A 12,971-nucleotide genomic window follows, 5' to 3' on the forward strand; every position below is an offset into this window, starting at 1 on the left:
TTTATGAATGCATCTTAGAAAAGTTGCCGGAATGCTCCACAATGTTAAATATTATGGCTTTCTACTCTCTATTCGTCATCTATGTTAAGCTGCTTTGACATAATCTACATTGTAAAACGCGCTATAGAAATCAGAATCAGAATCAGTTTTATTGCCAAGTGTGCTTCATACACACAAGGAATTTGTTTTGGCTACAGAAGCTTCCAGTGTACATAAAGTGACAAGTGACAACACAAAATAAATATGAAAAAAAAAAAGATAAACATTAAACAGATGCGGTTAGTCAAGAAACCTGGATGTTGAGTTGTATGTACAGATTGTTATAAATATACAGGTAATAAGGTGCTGTGTATAAGTGCGAGTGTAGAGAGTATTGCATTGTATATTGATATAAGGTGCTGTGTACAAGTGCGTATGAGAAAGTATTGCACATATTTATTGCACAGTAGGGGAATATTTAACTGTTCATAAGGTAGACAGCCTGAGGAAAGAAACTTTTCCTGTGTCTGGCTGTTTTTGTGCTTGGTGCTCTGAAGCGCCGACCAGACGGTAACAGTTCGAACAGGTAGTGTGCTGGGTGTGAGGCGTCCAGAGTGATTTTGCGAGCCCTTTTACTCACTCTGGAAGAGTACAGTTCTTGAAGTGTAGGAAGGGTTGTGCCAGTGATTCGTTCAGCAGTCTGGACTATTCGCTGTAGTCTACGGAGGTCGGTTTTGGCAGCTGAGCCGAACCAGACGGTGATTAAAGTGCAGAGGATGAATTGGATGACAGCTGAGTAGAACTGTACGAGCAGCTCCTGTGGCAGGTTGAACTTCCTCAGCTGACGAAGGAAATACAGTCTCTGCTGGGCTTTCTTCACAATAGATGAATTGATGATGAAATAGATGAAATAATGATGAATTGAAAAAAAGTGAGCAAAAACGTGACTAAAAATGATTCTACATTTTAGTTTCTTTTTTCCAAGATGACTTTGTAAGTTGAAACATCTGAATTTTTTATTCAACTCAACATATTAAGTTGTTTTGATTAGTCTGTAAGCTGACTTAACTTGATTTGAGTTTAAGACAAATGTAAAGACACATATATTGTAAGTGCAATTGTTAAATTGAATCTAAAAATCATTTATTTTGTATTGGCTTAGTCTCTGATTTATTAGAGGTCGACACACTGGAATGATTCGCCAACGTTTCCAGATATGTTTTACGCAGCGGATGCTATTCCAGCCGCAACCCAGTACTAGGAAACACCCATACACTCTCCATTCACACACACTCATACACTACGGCCAATTTAGTGCTTCCAATTTACCTATACCGCATGTGTATGCACTGTGAGTGTTTGGAAACCAGAGCACCTTGAGAAAACCAACTCGAACACGGGGAGAACATGCAAACTCCACACAGAAATGCCAACTGACCCAGCTGGGAATTGAACCAGCAACCTACTTGCTGTGAGGCGGCAGTGCTAACCACTGAGCCACCATTCCACCTGAAAGTAAAGTACTTTACGTAAATGTGAATTGTATTTTGTTGTCTATGCTATTGCTAATTGAGAAAATCTGTAATTATCCAGCAGACATAGGCGGCCAACATGGTGTCTGATTGACGTTGTACCCCAACCAGTGGTGGAAAGAGTACTGAAAAATTATACTTAGGTAAAAGTACTATTACTTGTCCAAAAATGCAGTGTAAGTAGTGTAAAAGTACCTGTTGTAAATATTACTCAACGTATGAGTAGAAAGTAGACCTTTCAAAAGTACTCACGAGTAGTGAGTATTACACTGTAAAAAGCGGATGCATTTACACGTAATTTGTGGATGTGTATAAACGCAACATTCTGTAGTGCATTTAGTTATTGCCCAGCAAGCATATCATCATAATATAATAAACATCATAATATGTTAATATTAGGTTTGATTTAGGTTGTGATGTCAGGTGACCAAAATTCAATGTCTAGCCAGCGTTTAAGCACAACGTTATTTTGATGCCCAATAACAACATCAAATGACGTTGATATTTGGTTGACTTTTGATTGTGTTGGAAAGCGATCAAAATCTAAAGTTGAGCCAACATCATAAACCAACGTAATATTGACGTCAAATACTGACATTTATTCGTCAGGTACAGCAACCAAAATCCTACATCTGATAGACGTCATAGTGGTTAACGTTCACACAACATCAAGCTGTAACATCATTAGACATTGATATTTGGTTAATTTCAGGTTGAACGTTGGACATTGATGTCGGCCTGACGTTGGTTTCTGATGTCAACCCGATTTCAAAACAAAATCAATGTTCCCACGACATTGGAGTACAACATTAATCTGACATCATGTTGACATTTTGTGCCTGCTGGGTGTTTAAGGCCATTTCGGTCATCATACAGTAAACATCCACCATCCTTTCATCATTGACATGCATCTAAACAGTTTCTGGGTCAATGTATGAAAAGATTTTGAACATCTACTTGGACACTTTTAATGCTTCCCAACAGTTTGCTGCAATTATAAAATCACCCATGTCTTGAGGTAGTTCATTATGATGCGATTTACTTTCTATGTGCGATTTGATTGGATAGGACTGAAGAAAAAATAAAGCAGTGCCTGCATGTTGAAGGACAGTAATGGAGTAAAAGCACAGATACAGCACTACAAATGTACTCAAGGGAAAGTAAAAGTACACTTTTTTAAAACTTAAAATGACATTTTCTGAGAAAAACTACTCAATTACAGTAGTTTGAGTGTTTGTAATTTGTTACTTTACACCACTGACTCTAACGTTGTGGGACGTTGCATTTTGTTTGGAAATGAAAATCGAATTGACGTCAGAACCCAAAGGTCAGGTCGACGTCAATGTTGAAAGTTGGACAGATGTTGCATTTTGGTTACTTTCCAACGCAACCTAAAAACTAAAATATCTACGTTGGTTTAAGATGTTTGCTCGACGTTGGATTTTGGCCACTTTCCAATACAACCTAAAATCATTAAAATATCAACGCTCTTTCACGTCGTTATTGGATGTCAAAATAACATTGTCCTTAGACGCTGGCAACCTAAATAGAACCTAATATTAACATCTTATAATGTTGTGTGTCTGCTGTAAGTTCAATGAGCATAAATGTTAGTACAGGTAACTTGAAAGAGTAAGTTAATCTGTTTCAACTAAACTTTTCAAGTTCTGCTAACTTGTAAAATGTACCTATTAAAACTAAACTTTGCAAGTCCAAGTTACAAATAAGTAGTTGGGTCAACTATTTAACACTAGCAATCACACGTTTTAAGTTGAAAAGACTTAATGAAAGATAATTGAAGATTTTAATAATAAATATAAAATAATTAATAATGAAACTCAACCGAGTAAAAGCAAAAAGATAACTAATTATTTAAAGTTGAGTGAACAACTTTGTGTTTCAGTGTATAAAAGAGAGCAACACTGGAACTTAGCACCTAAATTTTGCAGAGCTGCACAGAGAGTGTGCCAAAGTGGCAAAGTACCAAAGTTCATGTACCCTCAAAGTTCCTTTTCATTGGAAATGCGCGTTTTAGAAAGCTTTTTCCAGAATGTCCATGAATATTTTAGAGAGAAAGCCTTTTCCCCTTTAGATTGCCCTAGAGCAAGAGATGCTAAGTAGAACACACTATCATCAGCAACACTTCTTCAGTGTTTCATATATATTTGTTCATTCAAAATATCCAGAGGCGAGTTTGGCTTTTCAATAAGTGATTACAGTATCATGCTATCATAAGTTATACAGCTGCACACGGATATAATCAAATATTGTATAGACGTTGATGGATTGTGACCGCCTCTAAATAGTAGTAAAAAGTTGTGATAATCGAAGCAATCATTCAAATATTCCTTTGAAATTGTCAGCGTGATTTATAAAACATTTCCCCAAGAAATACAGAGTCTGAAAGGAAATGTTTCTTTTAAAGCATGGTGTAGAGCTTTCTGTGGAATTCTGTTTGCATGTACAGTACTTGCCACAGCTGAAACTAATTAAATGTCTGAGCTGCATGTGAAACATCGCTCTGACTACCATCCTGCAAAACAAAACAAAACAATTGCAAAAGCACTTTTTTATATAAACAGCTATTTTTAGCAAGTGTGAAATGTATTATATGCATAAGCTTGCCTGGACTTTCAATGTTTCAAGCTCCAAATGCTGTATTTTAATCTGACATACAGTCATAAAACAGCTAAGCATTCTGAGCACACATACAGCTAAGGATTTGTCCTTAATCATAAAACATGCAAAGCTGTAGTGGTATACGGATCTGTGTTTGGATTTAACTGGAGAGAATGACAATAACAATTTGTGGAGGGTTTTATATGGAAAATTGATACTGTATAGTAGAAACAGGCAGTAAAAAAAAATAAAGGAAAATAGTTTGAGCTTTTTACATGCAAAGTCAGATGTTTTAACATCAGAATACTTTACTCTTAAACAGCTCTCAAAAAGGTTCCTGATTCATTGGGCTTGACATAAATAGGTACTTTTTCTTAGCAAAATGATCTTGTGTGCTTTATTACCCAGCTGAAACATCTTAAAGTGATCTATATTAGTAGAAAATGTGGAAAATATAAAATATGCCATTTTTTCAAACCTTTTGTCAGAGAAATATTGGAGAAAGCAAAATGTGAAAAACAAACACTGAAAAAATGTTTATTGAAAATTTCACACCCTTAAAAAATGACTTTTGCTGCTTGTTCAACATACTTGTTTAAAATGAGTGAAAACAACACAATTGTTTTATATTTTTTGGGGACAACTTAGTTGTTTTATGTTGAACCCTTATGTGCTGTTGGGGATGTTTTCATCCACTCTGTGGTGATTTTGAGTCTTAATTTGGCCTTAATGTTTTCTGTGTTTTAGCTAGCAGAATATTTTTTGGTGACAAATCTTATTTTGACATGTTTTGAGAAAATGCTTTGAAATTTAGAAATAACCTCAACAATACACTCTGGCCAAATGCACTACCCTTTTGTTATGTTGGGGATGAAAACATCCACTGAATTAAACTGCTGTAAAAATGCATCAAATAAATATTTTTCTTCTCAGATTGTTTTAAATCTGTTAATTAACCTCAGTCCTGATCAAAACTACTAAACTGCTTAGAAAATTACAGGATTTTAACTCTTTAATTGCCAAATTCATGAATGATGTCACAGATTTGGTGAAAAAAGACACACAAAATGGCGTATTTTCAATATAAAAGGTAATTATGGACTGGATTTTTTTTACTTTTTATCAACGTCTTGGACATGTGAAACAACATTGCCTTTGATGCATTGCTTTGACTGATTTTCATTTTTGTCTGCCTAATTTACTGATAGTAGCTGTTATTGCCCCATTGACTTCCATTATAAACACATTTTTTATTGCAAAACCATGACTCCATATAATCATGCATTTTTGATTGTTGGTGGTTCTCCCTGTTGAGAAGAGGTAAAATTTGTAATTATTACCGTGGCCTGTGCAAAAAAAGCTTAGTTTTTGGATTTTATGTGGAGTATAACAGCAAATTAAAGTGTGTGTGTATGTGTGTCTGTTAGCCACCAACAGTAAATTATAGAGAGTAAATGAAAATCTAACAATGCATTAAAGCCAATGTTGTTACTGATCGTTCATATTTCCAAGACAATAATTAAAGGTGAAATAAAAATCCTGCCACAATTACTGTGTTCGTCCCTAACGTAACAAAAGGGTAGTAAATTCGAACAGTGCACAAGAGTTAATCCACTCAAATTTGTAAAAACAATAAAGTTAACTTAATCGATTTGTGTTGGGACAAAATGAAGGAATTGTGTGGAACCCAGCATTTTTGTTTTACAGTGCATTTAAAATATGCAAATTATTTCAACTATGCAACAACTCTGTTTTTACAAGCATTTTATCATTTATTTTATATTTATTTCAAAGGGTTAGCTGTTTATGAACTCTGCATGTAAAAAGGTAGGGTAACACTTTGATGGTCCATTTGAGTATTACACTGTCTGCTCAATATCTGTTGATACTGCTCCTTCAACAGACATTTAACTCACTATAGGAAACTTTGCAAGTACATGTCAACTTACCCTAACCCTAACCCCAATCTAACAGTCTACTAATAATCCAATAAGAATTTGTTGGCATGTAGATGCAATGTAACTCATAACGAACGGACCATCAAAATAAAGTGTGACCAAGTGTAGATCAGGGGTGCCCAAACTTTTTCGTATAGAGGGCCAAAAACGAAATATCCTCGAGAGCTGTTTCCCAATTCATTTCATAATGTTTAGAAATAGATAAAAAACATTACTTTAAATCATATTAAATAATACAGTATAACTTTTAAAATAAGTTATTGCAATAAAAACATAACAGTGAACAGTGGAGTTCATTGCTGACTACACTAGTCAAGCAGAATCTGCCTTTGCCTTGATTTGTTCACCAAATTCTCTACATTGTTCTCCATCCATCAGGTGACAGTATGTACATTTAAACTAAATCTACAATTACAATATTAAATTGAATAATTTAATCTCAGATAGGCATCACGGTGGCGCAGTGGGTAGCACGATCACCTCACAGCAAGAAGGTCGCTGGTTCGAGCCTCGGCTGGGTCAGTTAGTATTTCTGATTTCTTGATCGCATGTTCTCCTCATGTTGGTGTGGGTTTCCTCCGGGTGCTCCGGTTTTCCCCACAGTCCAAACACATGCGCTATAGGTGAATTGGGTAAGCTAAATTGTCTGTGGTGTATGAGTGTGTATGACTATGTGGCTGTTTTCCAGTGATAGGTTGCAGCTGGAAGGGCATCCGCTGTGTAAAACAAATGCTGAATAAGTTGGTTTAGTCTGCTGTGGCGACCCCTGATGCAGAAAGGGAGAAAGCCGAAAAGAAAATGAATAAATTAATAATTTCAGATCGCTTTTAAAATGAAAGGTTACATTTGAAATGACCATTTCTAAACCATCCCCATCATCTTCCTCTCTTCTCAGATGGGGTGGCGGGCCAAATCAAAGGTTACCATGGGCCAAATTCGGCAACTTTTAGGCTGTAGTTTTGGGCATCTCTGATATAGATCATCTCCATGGATATATACATTAGATGTCACCTACGCTATTGCTGTCTATTGGAGGGAATGTGGCAATAAAGCCGCCATATTAGTACAGGATATTGCTTCTTTGAAATGAATGTGAGACCAAGGTGCAGTGGAGGACTGGCCATCCAGAGCCAGAGATATACACATATATACATATACTGTATCTATGATCAGGAGTTTTCCCGGTGGTCTGTATGGCAAGTATTTCTTCAGTTTACAAAAATTCGAATTTTACATCACTTTTCTACATCGATGATACGTGACTGCACGGCATTGCCTTCAAAGAGCGTGTGTTTGTGTGCATGCAAATGTATTATCCTTCCTCTCTGTTGAATTTGACCTAATCCGTGTCCTCCCCCTCTCCTGCTTTCACTTCTCATTCTAACGGAGGGAGCGATTCGTTTGTGAATGAATCCCCATTATGAACGACTCGTTCACTTAGCTGACAATAATACAAGTTTCTGGCACCGCAGCGTCTTGTCATATTTCATTTACATTGTTTGCTAATTTTATTCAACAAAACTCGCATAGGCCTAGTATTTAGTGCTAGTTTGGTGCTACTTTGCCTTATAGTCAGTGCAGTATTATAATCTCCCTGCTGAAAAATCCTGCTTAAACCAGCCTAGGCTGGTTGGCTGTTTTTAGCTGGTTGACCAGCCTGGTTTTAGAGGGGTTTTGGCCATTTCCAGGCTGGTTTCCAGCTATTTCCAGCCTGGTCTTAGCTAGTCAGGCTGGAAAATGACCAGCTAAATCCAACTAAAACCAGCTTGACCAGTCTGGTTGAAGCTGGACATAGCTGGTTTAGGCTGGGCTCCCAGCCTGACTAGGCTGGTCAAGCTGGTTTTAGCTGGTGGTCTCCCAGCCTGACCAGCTAAGACCAGGCTGGAAATGGCTGGAAACCAGCCTGGAAATGGCCAAAACCCCTCTAAAACCAGGCTGGTCAACCAGCTAAAACCAGCCAACCAGCCTAGGCTGGTTTAAGCTGGATTTTTCAGCAGGGCTTGTCAAGCACAAAAGTTAATGACATACAAAAACGTAAAAAACTAAATCTTACCTATGAAATATTATGTCTTTATACATTGTTTTCTTTGTTTGCTCGTTACTACATCTGAACACGGCACTAGAAGTCCAGCAACTTCACATTGGCTTTAGTCTTGACTAGTGCGGCTGAATGACATTTGTCCTGGGAGCGCTGTACAATTGTGGCGGAGCTATCGATGCATCCTCAGGGTCTGTATGCGATATCTGGTGTATATATTGTATCTATGGATCATCTCCATTAGAGTGCTGCATCTTATAGTTTATCTGTTATATGTGGAAATGCATTCACAAATGCTGATGGACTCACAAAAACAAACTTGTAGAAGTCAAATGTTAGATTTTGTTAATAAACCTTTTTGTTTTCCAAAGAAGAAGCTCAAACAATGTAGCTACGCTTAACTAAACTTCAAAAATGCATCTGAATTATTATAATCTTTCCCAGTTTTCTGTTGTGTTTGTGCCATGTGTCTTGTGATACATTTATTAATCGTTGCACTCATACGAGTGGGGGATTTTCTTCATTCAGATAGAATGAGTGTATTCGGGAGCAGTTAAGAACATGGAAACTCGGTTTCCATGGTAACTCAAAACAAACGGGGCAAATGTTTTTCTCTTTAGTCTGTCCTGCTGGACCCTTACACCAAACCCCATTCACTCTCATGTAGTTCATTATCATCAGCTTTACAAACAGCAGTAAACTTTGCATACAAAATTGAAAGCTACAGCAGAAGGCTGACATGTAAAGAAAATAAACCAAAAGGATCTGGCAAATAGAGAAACAGATGGGGGAGGAGAGAGAGAGAGAGAGAGAGACAGAGAGAGCAAATGAAAGAACAGCAGTTTTTTGAGTCAGTCATTTGTATAATACCTCTCCACATCCTATTATCTGCTTGACCAGTGAAATGACGCTGTAATATATATTCTCCTCCTTCTATTTTTCCCCCCAAAAGTGTTTAATCAGAGCATTAATGATAACCTAAATTATTACCACCCCAAAAGTTCTCTAGATGCCATGAAAGATGTGAAGTTGAAGCCCACCGACTGCTGTTTGCTTTGTTTAGAAATATTTATATATTTAGTAACTTAGTAACTGTGTCTAGCAAACAGACAAACATGACACTGGTAGGAGAATGGGTTAAAGGTTTCCCCCTGCTCTCCATCAAACTCCTTACGTCACAGTGAAACTGCAACAGACTGTAAATTGAGGGAGAGAGTTAGAGGAAACCGTCTGAGAGAGAAAGAGAGAGAGAGACAGAGGAAGACGGAGAGACTGGGGGTTTCTAATGACTGGCCTCATGTTGCAGGAGCTCATTTGACACAACAGAAGTGTTGGCTGAAGAATGCTCTCTCCCGCAGGCCAGCTGGCTGTGAGCGCAGGGATATGGATGGCCCCTGAGTCTGGATACCACTCGGCTTCGCTCCATGTCCTTCTTTATCTTCTTCAGCTTTTAAGCACTGGGGCATGTTGGCCAAATGGTAAGAGTTTTGCAAGAACTCAATTGTAACGCTCACTTTCAAGAGTAATGACTGGGTTTCTCTGACACAAACACTGTTATTTCAATGCATGGTGTAATTTAAATACCACAGCCACTGGAAAATATGTGTGTGTTTAGTCCAACACTTAATGTTATCCTGCAGGTTGTATTGAGTTGAAGTGTGCTTTTTAGATTAGACTTCCTGAAGTTTCGATTGATTTGATTCTTTCTGATGACTGTAAATAACTTCTCAACTACATGTTTACTAACTCTCACTAAAGTATTATTAAGGTTATGGTTAGGTTTACTACATAAGTTGATGTGTTTCACTTACAAAAATAATCACCTATATAGTCAACAGTTTTTTTCATGTTTTTTTTTAAAATAAAATTATCCTGTTCATTAGGGATGCATTTATTATTACATGTAAAAAATTGTTAAATATTTAATACAGTTTTAAATAACTGCTTTCTTATTGTATGTATTTTCAAATGAAATTATTACTCCAGTCATTGTTGCTTTTATTACTATTACATTAATAACAATAACATTAATAATAATAATTAATATAAGAGTGATTTCTGAATGATCATGTGACTCTACATGTCACATCATTTCAGTCACTGGAAAATGATAAACTACTTTTGAACAGTTATTTTATAGTGTAATAACATTTCACAATTTTACAATTTGTACAGTATTTTTTGATTAAATAAATGCAGCTATGGTGAGCAGGATAAGCTTATTTTAAAACATTTAAAAATCATACTGATTTATATATATTTATATATATATATATATATATATACACAGTTAGGTCCATAAATATTTGGACATCGACACAAGTCAAACATTTTTAGCTTTATACACCAACACAATGGATTTGAAATTAAACGATCAAGATGTGTTTTAACTGCAGACTGTCAGCTTTAATTTGAGGTGAACGGTGTAGGAATTACAACAGTTTGCATAAGTGCCTCCCACTTGTTAAGGGTCCAAAAGTAATTGGACAATTGGCTTCTAAGCTGTTCCATGGCCAGGTGCGTGTTATTCCCACATTATCCCAATTACAGCAGATAAAAGGTACTGACTTCATATGAAGTGTGCTATTTGCATTTGGAATCTGTTACTGTCAACTCTCAAGATGAGATCCAAAGAGCTATCACTATCAGTCAAGCAAGCCATCATTAGGCTGAAAAAACAAAACAAATCATCAGAGAGATAGCACAAACATTAGGCAAGGCTAAAACAACTGTTTGGAACATTCTTAAAAAAAAAAAGAATGCACCAGTGAACTCAGCAACACCAAAAGACTATGAAAACCACGGAAACAACTGAGGTGGACAACCGAAGAATTCTTTCCCTGGTGAAGAAAACACCCTTCACAACAGTTGGCCAGATCAAGAACACTCTCCAGAAGGTGTATGTGTGTCAAAGTCAACAATCAAGAGAAGACTTCATCAGAGTGATTACAGAGGGTTCACCACAAGATGTAAACCATTGGTGAACCTCAAAAACAGGAAGGTCAGATTGGAGTTCTAAAAAAGCTTTCACAGTGCTGGAACAACATCCTATGGACAGATGAGATTAAGCTCAACTTGTACCAGAGTTATGGGAAAAGAAGAGTATGGAGAAGGAAAGGAACTGCTCATGATTCTAAGCAGTGAAGCATGGTGGTAGTAGTGGCATGGCGTGGGCATGTGTGGCTGTCAATGGAAATGGTTCTCTTGTATTTATTGATGATATGACTGCTGACAAAAGCAGCAGGATGAATTCTGAAGTGTTTCAGGCAATATTTTCAGCTCATATTAAGCCAAATACTTCAGAACTTGGACAGCGTATCACAGTGCAGATTGAGAATGACCCAAACCATAATGCAAAAGCAACCAAAGAGTTTTTGAAGGGAAATATGTGGAACTTTATGCTATTGCCAATAGCATATGCTTTATGCTATTGTAAGTCAATCACCTGACCTGAATCCGATTGAGCATGTATTTCACTTGCTGAAGACAAAACTGAAGGGAAAATGCCCCAAGAACAAGCAGGAACTGAAGACAGTTGCTGTAGAGGCATGGCAGAGCACCACCAGGAATGAAACCCAGCGTCTGGTGATGTCTATACATTCCAGACTTCAGGCTGTAATTGACTGCAAAGGATTTGCCACCAAGTATCAAAAAGTGAAAGTTTGACTTGTGGTTATTATTCTTACCAATTACTTTTGGACCCTTAACAAGTGGGAGGCACATATGCAAACTGTTGTAATTCCTACAGTGGTTTACTTTGCATGTAAATACCCTCAAATTAAAGCTGACAGTCTGCAGTTAAAGCACATCTTGTTAATTTTTATTTCAAATCCATTGTGTTGGTGTATAGAGCCAAAATTGTAAGAATTGTGTCGATGTCCAAATATTCATGGACCTAAGTGTATAAGGGACAGGAATAAAAAAATCTGTTTAAATATTAATTTAGAACAAGTTGTACTCATGCTGTTTACAAATTCAATATAATATGTCTAAAGAGGTTTGACTCACTTTAAGATGCATAAGTCTCTTTGGATGTTTCCTCACAAATGAGAAAAACAGGCTTGAGATGAATGCGCCAGGAAATGACTATATGAACCTGTCTGTAACCTCAAAGATAGCAAGAAAACAGACAGGAGTCTTGCTTCCACAAGAAAGAAAACAGTAGGTTATAATTATATGGCACTGTTGCACGCTAAGATCTTAGTGATCTTTGATCTATATTATGATCACAGCAACATAATTACATGATTTTTTTATGATAGAAGTATGAGTTTAACATGCCAAGACACGACTTAGAAATGTAAGGTGCAATATGCAAAGTTTGTGCATGTAATATTCAAAAATAATACTGTGTGCTTGCCACACCTTAACCCAAATGTCTCAAATAGTGTTTAAATCCAGAGAACGCTGCAATTTAACTATTCTTACAGTCTGTAAATTGCTTGGGCTGTCAGTGTTGTCATATCTGGTTATCCTCAGATGTCAGACACTCGAGCTGTTAATAATTAGTTTGGGAAAATAACATTTATTGTTCTCAGCAAAATCAGTGTACCCACTCCTGCTCATCTATCTGATTGGTGACAACATTTTGCAGGGAAATGACTGCGTGATGAAGCCTATACAATGTAGTTATTAATAGGCCCACATGGAATCCGTGGATGCAGAAATCCACATATTGTTTTGCACATCATTTATTTACTTATGCAAAGATGTTTACAGGTTCTCTCTGGCCCTTATAAGCTCCTGAAAGTCAAGATATTGGGGTAAAAATGCTTTTTGTGTTATATTTGTAAAGTTTAACATAGTTAAGCAATATCACATGAGGGCTGATTTTATCCAAAATGT

At 36.8% G+C, this 12,971-nt stretch overlaps 1 protein-coding gene across 1 annotated transcript in view; it reads left to right on the forward strand.

The window, feature by feature from the left end:
* Positions 1-12,971, forward strand: part of pamr1a (peptidase domain containing associated with muscle regeneration 1a) — a 51,611-nt gene that overhangs the window by 9,351 nt on the left and 29,289 nt on the right. The window contains exon 2 of the mRNA XM_056462047.1: positions 9,485-9,604. Within this exon, the coding sequence (XP_056318022.1) occupies positions 9,485-9,604 (120 nt within the window). The remainder of the gene's footprint in view (positions 1-9,484; positions 9,605-12,971) is intronic.

The sequence above is a fragment of the Danio aesculapii genome, chromosome 7, assembly GCF_903798145.1.
Source record: "Danio aesculapii chromosome 7, fDanAes4.1, whole genome shotgun sequence".
Lineage (NCBI taxonomy): Eukaryota > Metazoa > Chordata > Actinopteri > Cypriniformes > Danionidae > Danio > Danio aesculapii.